The sequence below is a fragment of the Malurus melanocephalus genome, unplaced genomic scaffold (genome assembly GCF_030028575.1).
Source record: "Malurus melanocephalus ecotype Western Australia unplaced genomic scaffold, MMel_1.1 scaffold_251, whole genome shotgun sequence".
In the NCBI taxonomy this organism is placed as follows: domain Eukaryota; kingdom Metazoa; phylum Chordata; class Aves; order Passeriformes; family Maluridae; genus Malurus; species Malurus melanocephalus.
In genome coordinates this window covers 633,305-656,627 of record NW_026623483.1, presented here as the reverse complement: position 1 = coordinate 656,627, position 23,323 = coordinate 633,305, and the positions used below count along the sequence as shown (strand labels likewise).

At 39.8% G+C, this 23,323-nt stretch overlaps 1 protein-coding gene across 3 annotated transcripts in view; it reads right to left on the bottom strand.

Annotated features, from left to right (window-relative positions):
- ZZEF1 (zinc finger ZZ-type and EF-hand domain containing 1) overlaps positions 1-23,085 on the bottom strand; it is a 56,199-nt gene extending 33,114 nt beyond the window's left edge. For all 3 annotated transcript variants that reach the window (XM_057375521.1, XM_057375522.1, XM_057375523.1), the window contains exons 1-22: positions 22,655-23,085; positions 18,348-18,492; positions 17,116-17,310; positions 16,037-16,208; positions 14,417-14,616; positions 13,187-13,397; positions 11,579-11,695; positions 11,192-11,370; positions 10,026-10,124; positions 8,938-9,029; positions 7,806-7,954; positions 7,136-7,247; positions 5,827-6,042; positions 5,248-5,348; positions 4,725-4,894; positions 3,834-3,967; positions 3,464-3,534; positions 2,908-3,022; positions 2,126-2,285; positions 1,062-1,183; positions 866-976; positions 45-211 (exon numbers count right to left, since the gene is read on the bottom strand). In XM_057375521.1, the coding sequence (XP_057231504.1) occupies positions 45-211; positions 866-976; positions 1,062-1,183; positions 2,126-2,285; positions 2,908-3,022; positions 3,464-3,534; positions 3,834-3,967; positions 4,725-4,894; positions 5,248-5,348; positions 5,827-6,042; positions 7,136-7,247; positions 7,806-7,954; positions 8,938-9,029; positions 10,026-10,124; positions 11,192-11,370; positions 11,579-11,695; positions 13,187-13,397; positions 14,417-14,616; positions 16,037-16,208; positions 17,116-17,310; positions 18,348-18,492; positions 22,655-22,990 (3,374 nt within the window). In that variant the 5' untranslated portion in view covers positions 22,991-23,085. The remainder of the gene's footprint in view (positions 1-44; positions 212-865; positions 977-1,061; positions 1,184-2,125; positions 2,286-2,907; positions 3,023-3,463; positions 3,535-3,833; positions 3,968-4,724; positions 4,895-5,247; positions 5,349-5,826; positions 6,043-7,135; positions 7,248-7,805; positions 7,955-8,937; positions 9,030-10,025; positions 10,125-11,191; positions 11,371-11,578; positions 11,696-13,186; positions 13,398-14,416; positions 14,617-16,036; positions 16,209-17,115; positions 17,311-18,347; positions 18,493-22,654) is intronic.
- Between the last annotated feature and the right edge of the window lie 238 nt (positions 23,086-23,323).

Genomic DNA, 23,323 nt, shown 5'->3' with positions numbered 1-23,323 from the left:
TACAAACAGACACTAGAATCTAACACAGCACAAGATTAAATTACCTCCTTTCAGTTTCACATTTTTCATCAAATTCCACCTCAAAGTAAGTTGCCCCATGACACAAGAAGACTGAGACCTCATGGCAATTATTTTCATAGTTATGAGGTGATTCCATTGTCCAGGTTCGCAGTACTACAGGCTGCTCCTGCTGCCAGCTTTCCATGTCCATCTGTACAACAAAAATGCATTCTTAGATATAAATGTAAAAAAAAACCAAATTAACCACACTACTTTTTTTTTTGTCTATACTTCCAAGTTGCCAGATGTGCATACAAATGTCATTTAAAAGGCTACAGCACTGATTTACACTGAAACTAGCTGTGAAGACATCCTTGGTAAWCATAGTAAGGAAGCACTTCTAAAGCAACCCTCCCCCCAGCCTACTGCAGGAGAAGACTGTTTCACCCACAAGTGACTACAAGTWTCCAGTCATGACAAAARGAGAGTCTGGATGACTAATGCACATTTAAACATCTACACTACAGACATACAGACTTTATTTGCATCACCATAAGCAATGGAGCTAAAAATGTTAAGCACATACTATTTTTAATTTGTTTTCCTCTTCTCTCTCAGAACMCCCTCCTTCCTATCTACCTTCCAGGCTGCTCATTCCAGTTGCAAGTTCTGATCACTTTGCTCATCTCCCATATCAATGGATGTTTCTTGTTCTTCACTCAATATTTTACACATCCCACACTTATAGAAGATTTCCAGCTCTGTTCCAATCCTCACCAACAGAATCATTCAAGTTTTCTATGTCTTTTTGCCATTTTGCTTTTGTTTCACTGCATTTAATAATAGTGCCTGTAACTTTAGTTACCTTATGAGGTTCACTACAAAGGCTTTTCAGTGGTTCTATCAAAGTGCTGAATCCCTGTAGCAAWGTACAGTATGGAATGTCTAAAGTGCAAAAATCCAACAAGAAGATGACCTAGAAGCAAACACAGGTGTCATGAAAATGCCAGAACCACAGCTCTGCCAGCCAAGAACAGGACAAAATCCCACTGATCACTTACCAGCTGACGGGTTGCCATGGCAAAGACAGAGCTACTTATTTTTTCTACTATTGTTTTGCCACTATATTGAGATAAGAGTGACTGCAAAATYGTCCTGATATTTGACAGGAACTGGCCCACATCTGAAAAGAAAAAAAWCTCCTTAATAGCCACCTTAAGGATTTGCTCCCACAACCCACTTTATCAAACATCAGGTGCATGGTGACGTGCACAAGGACAAATACAGGAAAGGATCTGCTGCCCCATGGCAGCAACACTCAACAGTTTAGAGAAGATTTCTGTGMCATTTCTATTGTGGAAACAAGTTGTGCTTATCAACAATAGCACAGAAAAAATAAGTGATGAGTAATTTAATCAAACACTCCAAGATTGTTTCAACAACCTCAGTGTATCCAGTAGCGTCCACATAAAGCTAAGAAACACAGCTGAAGTAACAAGTGAGGGTAGGAATTTTTAGATACAGCCCTACTCCACTTTTAAATGTGAGACAGGAAGACAGCAAACTTATTTATATACAAATAACATAAATATGAAACAACTTTACATAAATTACACCTCCATTAAGTACTTGGCCCAATTAACTAGTCAACACTGAGATGCATTAAAAAGAACTTAAATCTCACCCCCCAAAAAAAACCCAACAAAACCCCTTAGAGGTAGCCAGCTTCTTAAGCAAGTTCTTTTCTTCTTGCTATTACAAACATACAGGAAAACACATATCACTACCTAGGAGTTTACCAAAATAAGGGATGCTAGGAAACTAAAACGTTCAAATGAAAGTCTGTAGCTATTTGTTATATGGGGTTTTGGTCAGTATTTGGCCCCCAAAACTTACTGAAGTGCTTTATGAAGGTTCTCCCAACAAAAGATTATCAGTACAGCTAAAATTCCAAGTTGCTTAATATGCCAACAAATTACTTCCTAGAGAGATTAGAAATGCTGACACTTCTGAGTATGCCTCAGGCAACCTTTGGTGATCCCTAATTGCACTGCAATTTGCAAAATCACATTTTAAAGTCCTGTATTGCATCATATTTAATTCTATATTCAATCGCAGCACTTACAGTTTTTAAGTATTTCTACTGCAAGATCCTTGGCTGAATTATCAGTGCCTTTAAGCTGAAGATAGCACCAGGAAAGGAGGCTGCCCTGAACAGACCAGAATAAGGAAGACAATACTGTGCCACTCTCTTGCTGTGCAACATCCAGCATCATCATTTCACACTGAAAAACAAAGAATGCTYGTGAATGTCATGGAACCTCTTCTRCTGCAGCATGACAATATGCACCAAGTAAACTGAGATGGACACAGTCATCCCACTCACCCCAGAAAAAGATGAAATGCAAATGACAAGCAGCAAGTAGCACCATGTGACAAGTGATGTGCTTTGTTTTGATGTAYCACAATTTTAAATAGCAACAGCTACATATGAGTCACTCCATGTTCTCAGCACAGATTTTCTCCATATGTAAATGACCCTCCTCCATTTTCACCTCCCTCAGTGACATGCCCAATCCTATCCTCTCAAAATGGAATGATCACTGCAGTATCCCAGCATCTATCCATGAACTCTTTTCAATGCTATGGAAAAACACCACATCTTACACATTTCCTACTGGAAAAACACCACATCTTATTCATTTCCTACTCTACTATTATGAAATCCTAACGCTTAAAGGAAAACACTTCAACTGCTTGGGAAAGCTAATCCTACCAATGTGCACAGCCATGAATAGCTGTACCCAGAAGGACAGGGAAGTTGGTTCCTTGGCATCTGTGTCAGGCAAGCAGCTGCATTTGAGTGCCTACAAAACTCCTGACAGAGGAGCAGGGAAAAGCAGTTACCTCTCTTGCTGCCACAAGTAGAAGGGTGTCCATGACTGATAATACCTCACTTATGTCAAAATTTGCAGAAACTCCTTTCTCTGGTAATAATAAGAGTCCACCTGGATCCTGATCACTATAAAACAGAGATATTCTTAGCAATCAACAAGGAGCACAGTTTCAAAACACAAACTGAGTATTTTTTGTGTCGTATCTGTAGACATCCTACTGTATAATAACTATGAAAATCAAAAGTTTGTGTTCCGATGACTCTAGACTAATTAAATCAATAACAACCAATCAGCATTGACAAACAATCACTTAAAAAAATTGGAAGACAGCCTAGGAGAAGCCTTAGAGTAATAAACTGATTTCAGCACCAACCTTGGCCACTGTTTTATAGAGCTATTCAGTTAATAAAAATACTGAAGTAGCAATATATCCTTTCTAAAAACATTAGTTGATTACTTCAGGGAATTATTTTTCAGGGGAACAACATTTCTAGAAAGGATTAAATATAAACTTACTAATAGATGTGGGGTATCTGATAATTATTTTCAATTTCAGGACCCCTTACCTGAAGTGGGTACACAAGGATCTGAAGGCAAGATGAACAGATTGTTTATGTTCTTGCTCTGTGATGTTTTTCTAGAAAAGGGAAAAAGATTTATTTTTATGATATATTCTGTTTTCCTCCTYTGTGAGAAAGAATTCTAATTTCTGTGTTCTATTATTCATTTTTGGTAAGAAAGGCAGGGTTAGCTCCTCTTTCTTTGGTAAGCTGCAGAGAGAAAAGGGGAAGGGTAAAAAGAGGCAAAGAAAAAAAATAAGGTTTTTACTTGAATGGGACAAAGCATATATTATTTGACAATAACAATTCAGATTTGTCCTCTTTTCTGCATAAAGAAAGCAGGTTCCAAACAAACAATTTCTCATTGWATGTTTACCATCATGGTGAAGAGCTGGTGTCGCCTGGTCTGTCTATCTGGGAAAAAAACTGCTGCTCCACTGAGTAAGGTGTTCTTAACTTCCTCTTTCAGCATTTTCATTGGCATGAAGTTACTGTCCCCCATATCCACTACTGCTCATACAAAAAGGAAACAAAATTACAAGTTCTAATTAATACCCCATCTAATATGTCAGAAGCATAACTGAATTAAATGTTAGTCTACACAGTTTCAAGCCTTTCCAACCCCATAATACACAGAAAATGAGAGAAAAATTTTTAACTCACAGCAAGAATGATTTATATTAAGAAAGAATATATTTATTCACCAAGTAAATGAATTTTAAGAATATTATAACTTGACATCCATCAAAGCTAATAAAATTTTCAAGATGTGACAGATTCTATATAAACTGTTTTCCCTCTAGCTCACTTTTCAGGAGACTCATCAAATTACACTTGAATAAAGWGTGTGCCACCCTACTTCCAATGAAATCTCATGTGTAATTCCCATTCTCTTCACTGGCTTTAGAATTTTCTCTGTGTTCCTGTAAACCTCACAGACTACCCATGAGCTTATTTATACTGATCTGCAATAATGAAATAAATGAACCCCAGAAATSTTATAGCCAAAGGGTCACATTCCCTGATGRCAACAAGCACRTGACACATTCAAAACGAGTTTTCTMTTTCAGCRGTTTCCAGRCCAAGTTGTCAGAAAGTCTGTAAAATCATTTCTTTGGGCCAAGGAAAGTTTCTCGTGATAGAYTWATTAGCCCACACTGACCTTAAGGAGAAACAAAGGAACAGGAGTTGACTTGGCCTCTAGGAATGAATATTGTTCCCAAATTTTAACAGACAAAACAGTAAATATATATTCAATAAAAATTACCTTCACACAAATGTTTATAAAGCTCTTCTGCAGCTTCTGTGTGACAAGCTGTTTTGCTCTGAGGAGTTGCTTGAGGTTTTGCAGTTTTATTATCTCCAGTAAGTACAGAGAAGCAGCTTTGGAGAAGCTGCAACAGCAGCGTTTGAGCAAAGATACATTCTTCCCTTGGGCTGTAAGAAGATACAGAAGCAAAAACTAGAAAAGCAGCTCTTTTGCACCAAAAACGCTATAAAGTCACTGTTTCAGATAGATAAAAAACTGGTGAGTGGAGAGACATAGCCATACGAAGTGCTGTTACCAGCTAAATTAATCTACAGCTTGAGTTTCTACATAACTTTATAGTTAAAAGTCCATATGGCAGCAGTAGAAAAATGTTATTCATGTAAATGATGTAGTTTAGGAAGAACAAACTGCTACAAAATAAATACACCAATAATAAATAAATAAATAAATACACCAAGTATACTTTATTTATACACACACACTGATTAGTGCTTCAGCAGGCATTAAAGAAGTAACTTACTTTTGGTGCAGTTTATTGTAAAAATTCCARAACAGCTGCAAATCAAGGCCTGTGAAATCTAAAAATGACTTGTATTTTAATCCACTCTCCTTCTGTTGAACCTTAAAAAGGCAAAGAAAATGCAGGATTGGAATATTAATTCCATACAGAACACATTTCTAAAACAAAAATCCCTGAGCATTGGGTTTAAAGCAGCCAGCTTTCCTATTAATTTACAGCTAACATGAATTCCAGTTTAAGCTCTTTCACAGATATTCCAGTGTCTAAATGTGGTGGTTCATGCTGAAACCTTCTTCATAGAGCTCTTCCCTCTCTCCTTATTTCCAGGCTCCTAACCCTTTCCTCCACCTARAGAAGACTTTATAACCTCTACCTCTCCATCTAATTTGATTGAAGAAGCCTTCAGCAAACCTACAGAGAAGGCTATTTTTTCAGAAATCATTTTTCCTCTCAACAACATGGCTTTTAACCTTTTTAAAAGTACCCAAACTTTTCTTTATGCATTCACAATTTCTGTTTACACAGCCTTATTCCTTTCAKCCTGGCAGAGGCTTAAAAAACCTTAAGAAGCAAAAATACCAGGTCCTGTGCCAGCTGCTGGATGAAATGAAGTGTCTTCAGGAGCAGAGTTGTGCCACAAACTGTGTCATCCTCAGTTTTCCTGCACTGCAGGCAGCTCATGGTCCTGCAGGGCTCGTCTCGCAGGGGCCGCAGATACCCCAGAACACTCAGCCCTTGGACCCCAAGCCGTTCTGCTGAGTCTTGTCTYGTGCACAAGAACTTGATCATCAAGTACTAGAAGATATAAAAACAGCACAAGATTTGGGTTTAAAAATTGGTACAAACTGGGCTTTTAAAAGACATGAGTGCATTTGGTGACGAGACTGCCGGTGGGGTTGATGGGGGAAGTTGTAGTCTTTGTCTATCACCTCCAGATAACACTGAGCCTGAGATTCAGGCTAAGTTTGATCCCTCCCCACTTCCAAAAAGTCACAGTGACATTTCTATGACCTCTACAAGCACCTGCAAAGTTACTTAATTCTTCATCAGTTTGTTCATTATGCACATACTGTTCCTTGCTTCCACAGTATTTTTGCAGATTAAAGAATTACTAGCTGCATTTAAAAGCAAGSAGAGGATCAATATGGAATATTTAAACATACTTTGATCAATCTGCTCCCAGGGAGGTGCAGAATGCAAAACTGAAGGAWCAGCAAGTCCTGCCATCCACATGTACTCAGTTACTCTGCAGCAGCAGGGATTTAGCAAGCAGCAAGAGTCTTCAATAAATTCCCAGCTGACACAATAAARCTACCAATACTCTTAATTCCCACAGTGTAAATGGACTGGGGAACTGCAAGAGTTGATTCCAGAACCAGGATCTGAATGCAAAGTTCCCTGCAAATGCACTAAGTACTACAAATCAAAGCTGTCTTCTGCCATTCCCGAAATGAGTCTCCATTCCCCAAGGCAACCAGCCTAACTGATGGAAATGCTTAGTAATTGTTTGCCCAGTAAAACATAGATTGAAGAACCTGGCTCTGAAAGAATAAATGCTACAACTACACAGTTGTTAATTGGTCTAGATATTAGAATAAAGCAACAATCACATTAAAACCAGTACAATCTGCATATTTTCATACAACTTTGCATTAAATTTGATCATGAAGCACCACTTAACTATGGTTATATATGTGTGCATACAGAGGAAAAATAACAAAATTCAGAGGTCAAAAGTTTAGTCATTCATTTAACTAGAAGCATATTCCATTTTTTCTTTATCCAGCAGAGTTCTCCCTCACAAAATGGAATTAGGTTTATTTCAGCTGGCTCAGAGAAGAGCCCCTGATCCCTGTGACTGGGTAAAGGGGTTTTTGTRGGTTCTTACTTGGGAAACTCTGCATTGCTGCATTTTGACATCAACTTCATCCCATTCTTCTTCCACTTCAAACCAGCCAATAGGATCATCATCTCCCAAATCATCACATGAACAACTGCTTCTGTGTATAACAAAGTATAACAAACTTTGTAAAGGAAAAATTCAGAGACATTGCAAAGCTGTTGATATTCTACCAAAATACTTAAGAGTATGCTATAGCTGTAAAGGTGAGAAGAGAGACAACGGAGTTTCACATACTCAAAACTCTATCCCATGCAAGGTGAAGAAAATTAAGGAAATCCTTTTCRACTTTTTAACCCCTTAACTTCCCCTCACTCCTAAGGAACCATTCTGAGAACTAATTGAATAAAACATAATTAATATACAATCTTTAAAATAATTTCTGTTACCAGTGATGTGCACCTCAAGTAAAAGGCTTGTTTTGCTATATCACCTTTTATAACAGCCCTTGAAAACAAGAACCCTTGAAACAACAGCTATATGCATATTTCCTCCAACAYATCAAATTGAAGCTCATTAAAATCAAACAAATAACAATTAACTGATGCACCATTTTAAAGTCACGTGGAACAAAACTCAGTAGTTCCAGCAGCATTGCAAAAATATCAAATATAACATATATTTTCCATGTATGAATTACAAAAAAATCTATTCATACCTGGTTTTTAAAAACTGCTTGAATTCCCTCAGCTTCCATTTGTCATAGCTCTCAAATCTTTTGAAGTGTTCCTCTGCATGGAACTTTTCTGAGGCACCATTGTAAGCAAACACCAGCCCACACTGCGCCCCAATGGCTCCTCTTCGGACCTGAAGGGGCAAATCCACAGCAAGAAAGAAAGAAGAAAGTAAGAAAAAGAAATAAAGTTAGGAAAAGCAACCAAATCCGGACAATCCTGATCTCTGGAATTGCACAGGAAAACAAATTGCACTTTTCACATTTAAAGAAATGTTATGAAAACTTCTGTAACCCACTGAACTGAGATCATGAACATGGTTAATATTTACTGTATTTATCACCCTGCCAGCACCCTAACATTAACCACAGTACTGCATATTAATTCCCATTCTAATTTTGTATTTTTACATTTAAAAAAATAAACAAAACTAAAATCATGTCTCCCTATTAATATCACTACACAGCAAAACAACTCAGCTGCCTCTCCAGCTCCAGTTAGAATTTACTTGCCAGAAGTCCATGTTTAAGTCTCTTTGACATGGAAATATGYATTGTTGCTCCAGGAATTAAACTACTGCTTTGCCTCAAGTAAATAAATCAATTCAGCTGCAGAAACCTCACCGAAGTTTTGTCTTGGCCATGAGATTTAAYCACAAGACCTTCCTCTGAAACCAGATAAAAGTCACACCGAATGTTCAAATTACACTGGTGTCTCTAAATAGAATTTWAAATACCTCCATTTAATCTGAACTCATATGCTTTGTATCTTGAAACCTGCTATTCACAGAGTGAAAAAGTTAYTTTAAACACAAAAGATCTTACACATAAATTCACACACTTTAGAGAGAAACCATAAACCAAAGAGTTTCTGGCTTGAGATACACATTGCAAGATAGAGATAAAATGAAAGTATTTACTACATGCTTATGGCTCCCTGGAACAATTTAAGATCTCCTTTCCCCAATGTTCCCTCACTTACAGTGAAGWAAAATTCTAGAATAACAGTATTTTAAAATTAATTTAAATTTCAGTTAATAAAAAATTTCCCAATTCAATTTCACTACTAGGGGAAAGAGTAAGTCTTCTACCTTAAAAGCTCACAGGAACTACATACCTTTATTCTCATTTGTGTCACTTGAAATGAAGATTCAGTTCCAGTAGAAAGAATGATACTTGCTCTGGTTTTCCCAGTTTCAGTAAGAAAACCTTAAACAGGAGCAGGAACAAATGAGGTTGAAATGACACTGCAAGGWGTTTGAAGGAGGATATTGAGATTGTGGGCTGAAGGCTGGGGCAGACAAAACCACAACTCTCTTTCAGTGGAATGCTCATTAGTAAATGTTTCCAAATAAAAGAGACAACTTAAAATATTGTATTTTGTCAGTACATACACAGAACACTCCAAGCAGTGTCTCTCTGAGCACTGCAATTATCTGCAGCAGTTTCAAGAATATTTTCTCATTAAAGTTTATTAGTAATTCCCAAATACTACTTTGGCTTGTGGCTCTATTCACTGAACTCAGCGAATCGGCCCCCAAAGTGYGACCCATAAAACAACAGCAGTCAAGCCACAAAATAAAGAACAAACTCAAACAATACACRTGAACAAAGAGGAGTAAAATAAGCATTTAGAATGTGCCTGATTTTCTGTCACAATGGCTTTGATTTACCAGTAGCACTGCACAAGACAATAAACCATTTAAAAAAAAAAAAAAAGATTAGGTGGCATTTCACTTCAAAAGGAGGTCAARAAACACAAATGTCTTTGTTTAGGTTGTATTCAGTACATAAAAGCATTGCATTAACAAAGAGAGTCTTTAAGGGAGAATTARTAAAGACATTCAGTGAGAATTTCAATGATTTCTGCAAACTCTCTCCCCATCAATATTTGGGAAACTAGCAGTGATTCGTGACTTCAACCCACAAAATATGATCTAGTAGAATATTCTGTGTGACAGCTCAGTGCTGACTTCCACACAGAATACCAATAATTCTCCTCAAAAATCTAATCTTTTGTTTGGTAGGCTTGTTTTGACAATAAACTGGTTCATAAGAAATCCAGTGTTGCAAAATCAAATTTATATATTGTTTTGGTTTGGGTTTTTTGTTAGTTTGCCTTTTCTTTTTATTATGTCTGGTGGAATCCTCTAACTTAAATGAATTTACAACTTAATATTATAGATTTTAAGTCCAGACTCTTACCATCCCCAGTCCATGGCTCTACAAGGAGGTTTTCAGGCCCTGATTTATCTTCTTTTCCCTTTACATCACATGCTTGCAGAGTAAGTCGTAAAGGCTTTCCTAAGTAAAAAAATCAACAGGTTTATCAAATTCATTTAAAATGGCAGAATATGTTTTCCTAAGTTCTACATACAGAAAAAAAAGGAAAAAAATTACAACAGTATGAGATTTTTACCACTGCCAGACTAAAAAAAGGAAAGGGAAACTGGAACATGAGAGATACATTAATCTAAAGTAGTTAAGAGTTTTAAATACAGACTAAARGCCAATGAAAATCATGACAATTAATGTTCCTTCAACACTTGCCACACTTTGGAATTCACAATCCATGAAATACGACTTGTCTAACAAAAGGCATTAGCTACTCTGAGGAAAATTAACCAATTTTCAAAACTTTGGAAAGTAAACACCGACATTTATAAAATACTTCATATGTTCTTTGGCACAAGACAAGAAGTACTGACAAAATATACAAAAAGGCAAATAAAGGGGAAAATTGTTCATGAGAGACTAATGAGAATCTCAAAAGTTGACASCTAAGAAAATACAGATTTATCAAAAAAGTCCAGCCAATAGAGCAAAATCACTGTGTGATGCCAGATCATGAACAGTCCCACACTCATGACATACTCAGATTATAAAAAAAAAAAAAATTTAACTCATCTTATAAACTTATAAAAGTGAAAATTAAAGAACCATAAAKATGTGCTAATGACATTACATTTAAAATGCATCTTAAATTTGTACACACCTGCAGGAGAGAGCACTCACTGAGGCTGAACACACACAAACAAGCATCTAWTTGAAAGAATAAAAATACTTGCTCTCATTTGCCTTTTAAGCAACAGAAACACCACCATCCCTGTATCTTTCCAGATACAGGAGCCATGATCTATAAAGTTCATGTTTCCTCCCCTGAGAAGATCCCTCCTAGTTCAATTCYTTGATCATGGAAAGCTGATCAATTGCCAACTTCTAGGGCAGTTCAGCTGCTAGGTTGTGATTTCAGTGACAGTTTTTAATTTAGAAGTCTCGGATAATTTTAAATCCCAACARCAAGGGGAACAACTCAAAGCTGTATATTTTCTTATGCATACACAATAAAGGATCCAGGYTTGTTCCATTACCATATTTATAGAGCAGGTTCTGTCTGACTGCTGCCATGGAAGAGATAAGTGAGGAAGCCTTGTACGGAGTGTCCAGATGATCAGTGATGGCACAAAGGGAACTCAGCACTTTGGCAACACTACCCCGGGCTAAGGCAAAGGCCAGGAGTGTCAGCTCCACCTCTGGAGTAGTACAACAACTGGGAGGAAAAACAACAGTGTGAAAACAGAGCTTGGGACATTTMATTTTTAAATAAAGGCAAGCTGCCATGGAATCTCTCAGGTGCCTGTTTCTTGATGTRTTTCAATTTTTTAAGACACTTAAAAAAGAGAAGGTGAGTAAAGATGCAAAAATTTGCTATACAAACTGCTCTAAACCACTTCCTACTGCTTCAACCATACACTCACCTTGTTATTCTGATAAGGAAGCTATCTACTTCTTCCAAAACATTTGGTGAAAAGAAGCTTGAAAAATCTGTRGAGCCTGGTGTTAGGGATAGAGGTGGCATGTGCTGCAGTGCTTTCCTAGAAAAAAATGAAACATAATATCAGGACACCAGACAGAATTGGAGAAAACAGCCTCCTAAAGTGAATCAAATGGTTGAATCTTCATTTTTTGTGTGGGCAGGTCTCTGCAAATTGCTCCTGAGTGCACAAAATCTATTTACACAAAAAATCTCTTCAAAAGGGAACAAGAGTATTTCATTCTAGGCAGGGAAAGTTCACTGACTGCTGGGTAATCTTGAATCTAGTCTCTCTCAGATTTAATGAGACACACACATCAAGGAGTTTTGAATTAAACCTGTGACAGCATTACAAACAGCTTAGTGYCCAAGCACTGCTTCATTTTAAATTGATCTAGAATTGAGCAAGAGCCTATGAATAGAGGGAAAATTTATTTGAAATTCCCTCAGACATATTAGAGAAACTAAGAAAGACATTTGTTAGCTCAAATCAGAATTTTCCTGAATTTCCAAAGATAATGTGATAGCCTCTGAAATTAGGAATTCTTCTGCATTTTCACCAAAGTCATTCTATCCAATACTAAAGTTATTCCAYCCAGTATTAAAATTTGGGGGTTTTGCCTTATAATTCTAAACACTAAATCTAATTCCTGAAGGCATTTTTTCAGTCAAGCTTTCTCCATTATAATTTTTTAGACTTTATTAGCTCAGTGCTCATGTTATATTTCTAAAAAAAAATCTGAAGTTTACTGAAACTGAAGGCCCAMAGTTTCAGTAAAGCCTGCAACTATGGGCCTGTCTAAGGCGTGAGCATATATGAAGTTATCTAAACTTTAAAGAGATTTCACAGATGACATAAATTAAAAGATAGGCTTAGTGGACTTTAGCCTACAGGATTCATTAGGCTAATGAAAGCCCTGCTCTTCAGCGTGGTGACATCGTGCTAACTGAGCTCTATAAAAGCTGATGTGGGTGGGGAGAGGTTTTATTAGGATTCCAATCCTTCAAGTCATCGAGCAGAAGCGTTTGGCAATCAAACAAGGAAACGTTACACAGAAAATGGTCAATCACCATGAGCAAACATTTGCATGGGGAGGGTGCATATACTCTACTGTATGTCCATAAAATGCATGACAAGGCATTACACACAAGCAGACATCTGCTGAAATTAAGCTAAATTAGGCTTCAGTCATAAGGGGAAGATGTTAATTTTCTTGATTATTAATACTGGACAAGAAAAATGAATTAATTTTAGGTTGCTCAAGTCATTACACGGCAATGGATAGGTGAAAAATTTATTTTTTAGTGTCTATTCAGTCATGGCTTAACAACTAGATTAGATGAAACAGCCAGAAGAATTACACTTCTTCTAGTACATGCAAATGGATCGAAGAGAAACATAAAAAATATGAACAATGAGACAGAAAAAKATGTTTAAACACCTTAATGGAGGGAGTGGAAACCAGTTATATAAGGCAGATTGTTTACTTAATACTTAAGAAGTATTTTAAAAAAAAATGAAGTAGATAAAACGTGTAAGTTTGGTACTTACTGAGTATTCTGTAAAATGGTGTGAACAAATGCTGGGTTTGTTTCCATGGAAGCTGTCACCAGAGAGGTCAGGAGGGACCAGTACCAGATGGCCGAGGCGTCACACACGGACACTCCCGCCTTCTTCACTCTCTGGTAGCCCACAGCCCGCAGCCCGTGGATCCTGGTGTCACATCCATCGCTAAGGCAACGCTTGATGTTTATCTGTACATCTGTCAAAACACAAAACAGAATTTTTTTTCCCATTTCTTCTGCTAGATTAGAGCTAGAAGAATCCAGATATTCCAAACATTAAATTACGGGAGATATGGAACAGCACTCTCAGATATGGACAACCACACACACCACACAACCTCTGATCTGGAAAATTTAGCCTCTGAATAAATAGCATGTGGAACCATTACAGATGCTACACTAGGAAAATTTGTAGTAAAATATCCTTCAAGTGGAAAATACATTGCAGATTATTTCACCAGTACCTTCCTACCTACATACATTGAAGTGTCTTGGAAGCAAGTGTTGTGGAGATAATAGGAAAAAGAACAAAGCCTAAAAGCAAAGTTTTAAGTTACATAAAAGTTTTCACACAAGTTCTTGACCATTTTGCATAGATGGTATTGTCCTGGTTACTTCTGAGGAACAACATCCATGCTGCCCACTTCTGTGGCAGTGAAAGCTCCTCTCAGGGAAAAGCATTTCTTGGAACTGAAGGGACAATTTTCCTGAAGCTGCAGAAACCATCTTAGGAAGGAGCAGCTTTTCTTGACTGATTCCAATATAGCACCCAAAGAGCTACCAGACTTGAAAATAACACTATTTAAAAACACTGAGCATAAAACCTGCTTTACATCAGACCAACTTCAGAGTTTCAGTACCAAAAAAAGATTTTTTGCTAGATACTATCAGCCAACATACGCTTTCACTCTGCAAGCAAGTATATTTTAAAATTGCCCAATCCCTTTACACTGAAAGGCTTAAACTGCATCTTTAGTCATTGTTCTCTTCAACCCTCAGCCCACACACATTACAGAGGCCACGAGAAAGTCTCAGAAGGCTCTCAAACAGGCTAGAAATCAGATTAGAATTAAAACCATTTCTGTGACTCAAGGACAAGGCTCAAAGTGTCACCCCTGGTGACTGACACTTCAACACATCTCTCCATGATCTACCCAACCTTTCACCTTCCAAAAAGCACCAAACCAGTATCCCAATGGTATCTTTATTGACTCACACATCTGACTAATGTTAGCGTTTTCCAACAGTGTTACGTAGCCAGTGATATTGCTTGGAATGTGAACATCTCGGACCTCCTGGAGACTGCTGGCATTCCTTCCCACTGCCACTGTGACTTGCTGTGGCATGTAACTCTGGTCGTTAGCTGCCACTGCAATGGACAGGTGTCTCAAAACCACATCTGGTTTCATCTTTAAACTGCAAAGCAAAGAKGATAAACAGTTCTTGCAAAGAGAAGGTAAGTAAAGTACTGTACTTTTACTATTATGTATTATAATATATTGTAATACTTATACTTATGTATGCATAACATATATTATTATTATTCACTCATTTTCCACCTCTACAAGCATGAATAAATCGTCTGAAGTTTACCTAATGCTTCACAGATGTTCTTAACCCCATACCATGGTGAACAAGTTAAAAAACTTTGACTAAGAAAACAGTTTCCTMTGAGAGACCATAGAATTTTCTATTTATAATTTCAACTGAGAATTCATTCCTCAGGAATAAAAATGCAGTGTCAACAATGACCAAAATAAGATTTTTTTCTCTTTTTGAAGCATACATTCTTAGATCTACCACTGAAAAAAAAAACCACTAAACACTTCTGTTTCATTGAGCATTTCTGTTTCATGGAACTTTCTAGGCAGTGGCAGTGTTCCTATTCAAGTACCAACCATAATATTACAGCTTGGAAAGCTCCACCTCACAAAAAGTCTGTGTGTCACCACAGCAGACACAGGCTTTTTACACGTGACCTTTTATGTGGCAGTCAGGCTTTTAAATTTTATGCAAAGATTAATGACTTCTGCTTTTACCTGTATTCATCTGTCACTCTTTAACTTCAGTTGTTTTCAATAACACCTGTATTGGGTTTGTGTGACAAGATTTTGGCAGTGGGGGGCTACAGGGTATGAGAAGTCACTGGAGGCTGGACCTGTGTCCCCATGGGGAGAGCAGCCTGCACTGGAGGAGGTTTGCTGGCAGGATTTGTGATCCCATGGGAGACGCATGCTGGAGCAGCCTCTTCCTGAAGGACTGATCCCCACGGGGGCCATTCATTTAAGATCTGAACCTGATGATCCTTGTGGGTCTCTAACAAYTCAGAATATTCTGTAACTGCACCCTAGGAAGGACAGACAGTGGAGCTCTTTGAGAGGGACWGTCACCCATGGAGGGGACCACATGCTGGTACAGGGGAAGAGTRTGAGGAGTCCTGGCCCTGAGGAGGAAGGAGTGGCAGAGCCAGCATGTGATGAACTGACTGCAGCACACAGTCCCCATCCCCCTGCACCTCTGGAGGAGAGGAGATAACTTCTCTTCTATTTTTCTCTGAGCCTGGGAAGAAGGCACAGGAAGATTTGGTTCTATTTCTCCTTACCCCACTCTGATTTAATAAATTGCAGTAAATTCCCCAAGTCAAGCCTGTTTGGCAGATGGTGATAGCTCCCCTTGCCCYGACCCTTGAGCCTTTTGTTACATTCTCTCCCCCGCCCAACTGAGGATGGGAGTCATGCACAGCCTTGGGGGCACCTTGCATCCAGCCAGGATCAATCCACCACAACACCCCACTGGCTGTCAGCCCAAGGACTCACATTTCCACCCCTCAGCTCACCGTATCCAGTGGGATCGAGCACTCCCATCCGACTGCCAGAAGGAGGAAGTTTCTCCGTTTGTCATCTTGTCGATATCGGCAGAATTGGAGGAGGTTTCGATGTGGGTGTAGCACTTCGTGACAGATTTCAGCTTGTCAGACTCCTGGTTACCATTCAGGTCACTGGGGTATTCTGCAAAGAAATCACTCAGAACTTTCTTCTTTGGCCTGTTTTGAGAATTGTTATACCTTTGTAAGAACTCTCTCACACATATTAACTTGTTGGCACAGAACACAACCCCTGAAGAACTGTTTCTGACAGAAACTAGGAGACAGCAAAGCTTCATTTCAGATGAAATTGCAATAATCTCTATTTATCACTGTCAGTAGGAAAACACCTCCATTGCCTGGAGTTCAATAATCTTTATCTCCCCCTTTCATTACTGTGCTTTATTATTGTTGTGCCCAAATACAAACAGATGAAAGGGAAAAGTAAATTGATGGAGAAAACTTCAATTCAGGTATTCTAGGGAAGGGACAAAGCAGGCTTTTTCCCAAGTAACTTGATCTATGTCAACAGAAGTGCAGAAATCTGAAAATATCTAGTCAAGCTGTGAGGAAAAAGGAGCCATCGCTGTAGGAACCAGGCCTGTCCCATCAGAGATACAGTAAAAGATGCCTGTCCCATCAGAGATACAGTAAARGATTCACCTCCATTCCAAAACTATAAAGTATCTATTAACACTAAACAGTTAACTTCGGAAAGCATTCACCTTCACATGGAAACTAAGTTTCTAGCAACTAATAAAGATATTTCACTGAATGAAGAGTATCACAAATGAGGAATCATCAATTCTGAAACATGCCAAGAGAGAGATAAGAACATTCCAGAGTGTTACTCAGATTGCTGGTTAGTTCAGAAATTAATTTATGTGCTTCAAAAAAACCAACAAAAATCCACAGAAGCATGCAGATGAACTTCATAAAAAATCAAGCTTATTAAGAGTGACAGCAAAGAAAGTTTTTTATTATATCAGTAATCTTTTTTTCAAAGCCATGGTTACATTACCACCCGGAAAAGAAAGGAAGATATTGCATACCTCTCTCTTTTAGGAGCAGTCGATCCAAAGAATCYTTCAGCACAGATGAGCGCATGGTGCAGATGTTGTTGAAGTACTCCAGCACTGGGTAAGGGATGGCAGTACTGGAAATACGGTTCCGGTGCAAGAATCTCAGGATCATTGAGGCATGAATGCCCAGGCGCTCTTTCGACTCAGAAAATATATCAATAAACCCTAGAAAGGGACATTATCTTGTTAGGCACCACAATGTAAAAGGGATATAAAACTACTAAAGAGTGTAGCACAAGTTTGCAACCTCTACAGCAGGGAAAGGGGCAGGCAAATATTTTTGCCAGTGACTTGAAATGCCTGAAGGAGCTCAGAACAATTACCAAAAATCTTATGTTTATTTTGCTGCCCTGAACCCTTACCTTCAAAAYCTAAATGAAACAGCTGCTGCTTGGTTAACAAGCTCAGGTACTTGCATCACACACTCTGAGCTTCGCTGAGCATCTCCCTTTGGTATTGTGGATTATTCCCAAAGAGGTGCCCGATGCTTCCCACCAACTTGGTAAGAAATGTCAGCTCCTGAACAGTGCTGCTCTGAATCCCAGTGCATTTGCATGCATAGAACAGGACTAAGTYCTCTCCTCTGACTTACCTATAGCCAATTCTACTGTTTCTTGYCTGATCCTTTAAGGCAAATCCCCTTTAGCCACTTATCACCAAAAGCTTGGAAGAAAAGCCAGTAACTGATACTTATCCCAGAAATCAAATTCTGGAAATTGACRCTTTCTGAACCATAAATGATAAAACCTGAATTATGTTTTATCAGGATTTCAAATGTTGAATAACAATATAATAATATTAATAATAATAATAATAAAGTATGTGACTCATCTCCTGGAACAGACTCCATGGAGGATTTATTCCTCCAGTTACCAGGACAAGACTGCATTAGTTAGGCACTCACCAATATTCTGCAAGGAACACTTTTCTGTCTGTGAGATAACCCAAACAGGGATAAGACACTACCCAGTCATGCAGGGAAGGAAACAGTGGTTATTTGTGAAAAGAAGTTCTGAATGTAATTCTGGGACATGTTTAATTTACAGCAACTCCACTTGCTTGACACTAGAGAAGCAAGAACCTTCTGGAGGATGGTTTTGATAAGATTAGGACAAGCAATGCTCTTAAAGCAATTAATTGAAGCAGCACCCCTTCTATGGGGCAGGAAGRGGAAACCCTTCCTTCCAACTCTGCTCTCATACCTGGCACCAGGGAGCAGGCTTGCAGCTGCCTGATTACATGGCTCAGCTCCCCCTGAAGATTTGCTCCACTAGAATTCTTGAGAGCCTCCAGCATATTCTCCACTTCTACGGTGCCATCTCCTTCAGCATCAAATTGTGCAAAGGCCTGAAGAGTAAAAAAAATAGAAAATTTATTTCAGCATATTTCCTTCAAGCAAAAATTCAAGGTACTTCATAGAAAACCATAGCAATAAATGTTATAACACTATTAAAATAAAATCAAAAGCATCTATTTTCCAAATTCTGAATTCATAGTTAACAGGAAACAGCCTGGCTGGAAATCTGCAGTGTTTAGCAAGTTTGAAGGTATTTGCACTGCCCTCCTAATAAAAGTCAACTGGAGTCATGCTTAAGTGCAGACAATCCATCATCAACATCAGTGAATCAGCAGGATCCATTCACAGACAGCTGGGACTGTGAGGWAGGTGCTCACAAAACACCAAAAAGCTCCTCAGCTAAGGGTGGTTTGGTTCCAGAAGCCACACCTTCCATTACTCATCTCTGCTGCATCTTTCTCTCACTGCATCCACTCAAATTCCTTCAGGGTTTAAATATTTTCTTTATTTAAGAAATTGTCCTAAGAGRAGTAATATTTTTTCAATTGATTTTTTCTTTCACAAACTGTCTTCCCACACAAAATACCAGTTTAATATAGTTTGTCTAAGTATTTGTGAAAACAGTGAAGAGAATTAGAAAAGGCTTGGGATTTTTTTTTTGTTGAAGAAAACCACTGGCAGCTTTATTAACTTTGACCTTAATAAAATGTTTAATATAAAAAGTTGTATTGAGCACATACAAAAAGTAACACAGCATTTCACAACTTTGAACTAACAAAAGTACAAGGTATTTTTATTCAGCTGAGCTTATGGAACAGAACTAAGCTTGTAAATGTAATTTGCTTTAACTAGGCATTTCAGAGAACTCATGATCCAGTGACACACTACTATTAAAAATCTGGCTATATTTTTGCAATCAGATTAAATTTTGAAACAAACTTCTGTTTAATTGCTAAAATAATGGAACTTGTTCCAAAAGAGAAATGCAATATCTCAGGAGCATCCATCTTTTTCATAGAAATTGAAAATGCACTTACAAAAAATATTTCTTTGCAAGCAAGACTTGAGTCTCACAGCCCTGAACTTTGCCAGTTCAAGTTCAGCCACACAAGSCAAGTAAATTTGGTCTCTAAGAACAGATGATCTCACAAGTGTCTCAGTCAAGGGATTGCTGCTGCTCAGAAGGAAGCTTCTGCTTCAGTCTCTTGGTTTGTTACCTGATTATCAAACTTGATGTACCATTAAAAAGTGCTATCCTAGAGAGCAGTAACCTGAAATGATTAGCTCRAAATAACTTGCCAATTAACCATGACATAATTATACCAGTAAAATGAGAGCAAAGTCCTCAGAAGACAACAGACTCGAAATGCAGTGTTTTAGCTGACTAAAGCTCTGAGGGCATTTCTGTGGCACAGAGCTGAATTTTAGCTTGGAAAGTTTATAAAGTCTGATTAAACACACAGCTCAACCCAAGCTAATAATGATCACCTTTAAAATTTATTCTGAGCAGCAAAGCTGGTATTGAGCATGCAGCAGACACCACAGCCAGTCCAGCCCAGACACTGGACAGATCCCAAAAAAAAAAAAAATCCAACATCTTTGCTTGAGGACAACAAGCCACAGGAAATTAATTCTAACAGACATAACTCARCTGCCAAAACAATTCAATGTACAGTTTCACACCCTGCTGTTCTCACCATTTCTTCCTTATATTTGAGGTCAAACTGTGCAATTACTAAACTACAAAGTGAACAAGTTTTGTGATGTTACTGGTGACAATAAACACACACAAGGCAACACGGCTGGATTTGCTGACACCTACTTTAAACCAATTTTTTATATTGTCATGTAAAGAGGGATTATTGCATATATGCTTTTCTTTACATCATAATGCATTATTTTGTTACTTTATTTTTAAACTCTTTGTATGATCTCAGGAAATTGCACCAAACCTAGAACTTTAAAATTATTTTGACTGTCCCCTATAACATAAACTCTGTATTTCAGAAAAAAACCATTACACACAATTTCCACTGCTGTCTTGTGTAATGGGGGAAAGAAAAAAAAAKGGRAAAAAATATCTGTGTGTCAATCCKTRCTCAGAGTTTTTGAGCTGTGTGCAGGATTGCGATATAATACAAAATCAGCAGCAGCTTTACCACAACSCAGCTCATCCTACACCTAAATCCATGCAGTAACTCCACACAGTTCAACCCTAAGCATTGGTGAGAGCGTTGCTGGGAAATATGGCACATGTAAAAATCAGCCCCTCATTTCACAGCTCAGGAGCTGGAGGGCACAACAGGATATCTGAAAGGTGACTTGGGAGAACTTCATGTTTCACCCTCTGCTCTCAGTAGAACGGCAGTATTAATGTTGCAGCCAAAGCTGGATACATGACATGACARCTACTGAAGCAGTACTAAGAAGGATTCTGTTTATCTAGAAAACAGATTTTGCATTTGAATGCTGCCCATAAAACATCTGAAGTCTGTGCTCMCAGCCCTGCACTGGGAGCAGAGGAACTGAAAGGGCAAATCAAAACCTGGGACAGAACTCTATAAATATTAAAAAGTGAAACTATTGACCTGCCACCSCCAAACTGACTTCTCATCAATGTAAAATACACCCAGGAAATCTCAAATACAACAGCTCATGAGCTAGTGCCAGCTACAGAAACGGTGACACCAAGGTTTCCACACAGCTCTCAACATCTCAACTCTGCGGGACAGACCAGATGTGACCACATATCTGCACCACGGTAAATCCTGTGACAAGCTTTTTCCCCACTCCCTGGAGCAGAAAATGAAACCAAAACAAACAGATTCTTAATGCAGAGGAGGATGTGCGATACAGACAATCCTCAAAATATTTCTGCAGCCCACAAAGCTCAGCTGTTTGTGCCAACAGAAAGAAGCCCAATGGACAAATTTCACCCCTGCCGTTGTTACAAATGAAGATGTGTTTGTTACTGGCTCTTCTTGTAAAGGAACTGGAAGGGGAGGCAGCATTTTACCAAGCTACTTAAACCAGTCTGGTACAAACACACCTATCTGTACAGCAAAATGGATCTCCTCCCAGATTCTAGGAGCCTTGTTCACCTGTCAGTACTGATTTGAGGCCCAAGTGTGTGATTTAACAGTTTACACAGTTATTCTGCTACTCAGGAGCAAAACAAAGACAGCAGGAAGTGACTGCTGAGCCTCAGGAACTGCTTGCACTAAGGAATTCARACACAGCCACTTTCTCAACTGAGTGTGGAATTCCCAGCAGGGTAGTCTACTGCATTTTAGATTGCTAAAAAGTAAAGCTAAAGCTTAARTGTTCTAGATATTAAATTCTCCATATCCTTTCCCACAGAAGGGGAAAACTAGAAATCCCAGTAGAAAGGAAACTATGTCTTCTACCATTAAAATRTAACCTTAGCACCTTCTGGGGGTCGGGGGGTGGGGCTCTCTTTTACACTACTTTCTTGCAAGTTTTCCAAAATTCCTACTTTACAATAAAAAAGATACTTTACAATTTCACTGCTGGTTTGAAAAAGCTACAATAAAATTAAGCATGGTAAACTTTGACTTGCTGATATCACTAGGAAGTAACAAGAGTCATCACTCTCGCACAACTTCCTACCTGTGTTCTCACCACACCTGTGCTCTCAGCTGCACCAGGAGTAGCAACAGCAGAAGTATTGCTGTAAATACCCATTTTATTCATAAGTGGCTGCTGAGCATGATCTCTGATAACTGACTTTTTTTTTTTTTTTTTTTAAAAAAGGAGGTATCTGGAAGCTGACAGGCTGCATATCAACAGCAGCAGTTGCTTTCCCAACCTTGTGCAGAACCCTCTGGCTCAGCCTCGCCCCAGGTGTCAGGACAGGTGTCCGGCGTCTCCAGGGTCGTGTCGATGGCCACGTACCCGATGTCAGCGCCCACACCGAGGGCTCAGGGAGACCGACYCKTACGAACATCCCGGGGGYTCCCCCACCTCCCTTCCCCCGATYCCGACCACTCCCCTAACCCGGACARGCGGATCTCTGGAGGGAACCCGTCCCTAATAGTGTCCAAGGCCAGGCTGGACGGCGCTCTGAGCAACCCGGTCTAGYGGAAGGTGTCCCTGCCTGTGGCARGGGGTGGAACGAGATGGTCTCCAAGGTCCCTCCCGGCCCGAGTCATTCCCTGATCCCTGCGGACGGCGCTTCCTGCCGGCTCTCACCTCCTCGCTCTCCCCGCGGGACCCGGCCGCCAGCCGGGACACGCTCTCCAGCACCTCGCAGAACTGCTCCAGGCTCACGGCCTCGTCGCCGCGGCTCAGCCGCTCCTCCAGCCATCGCACCAGCGCGCTGTGGTGCCGCGACACGAGCGGCTCGGGCAGGGCCGTCTCCCGCAGCCGCGCCGTGGCCTCCCGCAGCCGGGCCTGCTCCAGCAGCACCTCGGCCGGCGGCAGCGCCGGAGCGGCCGCGCCGGGCTGGGGCGCGCCGGCCGCCCCCTCCATGCCCTCTTCGGCGCCCTCCTCCTCCTCCTCGCTGCTGTGGCTCGCCGCCGTCCCCATGAGCTGCTCGGGAGCCCCTAGCAGCAGCCGCCGCCGCTCCCGCCGGTCCCCGCCCGGCCCGGCCCGCCTTAGTCAGCAACTTCCCGCCCGCCGCACCTGTCAGCGCGGGGCCGCCACGCCGCCGTAAAGCGACACCCGCGCCATACCGCCGCAAAGCGCCACACCGCCGCAAAGCGGTACTCGCTGCCGCAAAGGCTCGCCCCCGTGACTCCCGATGGAAAAGAAGGAGCTGCKGGAGAGGATCCATCGCAGGGAACACGGGGGTGGAAGGGTGCGGGGCAGCTCCCTGGTGAGGAGAGACTGCGGGGTCTGGCCCTGGTTAGTGTGGAGAAG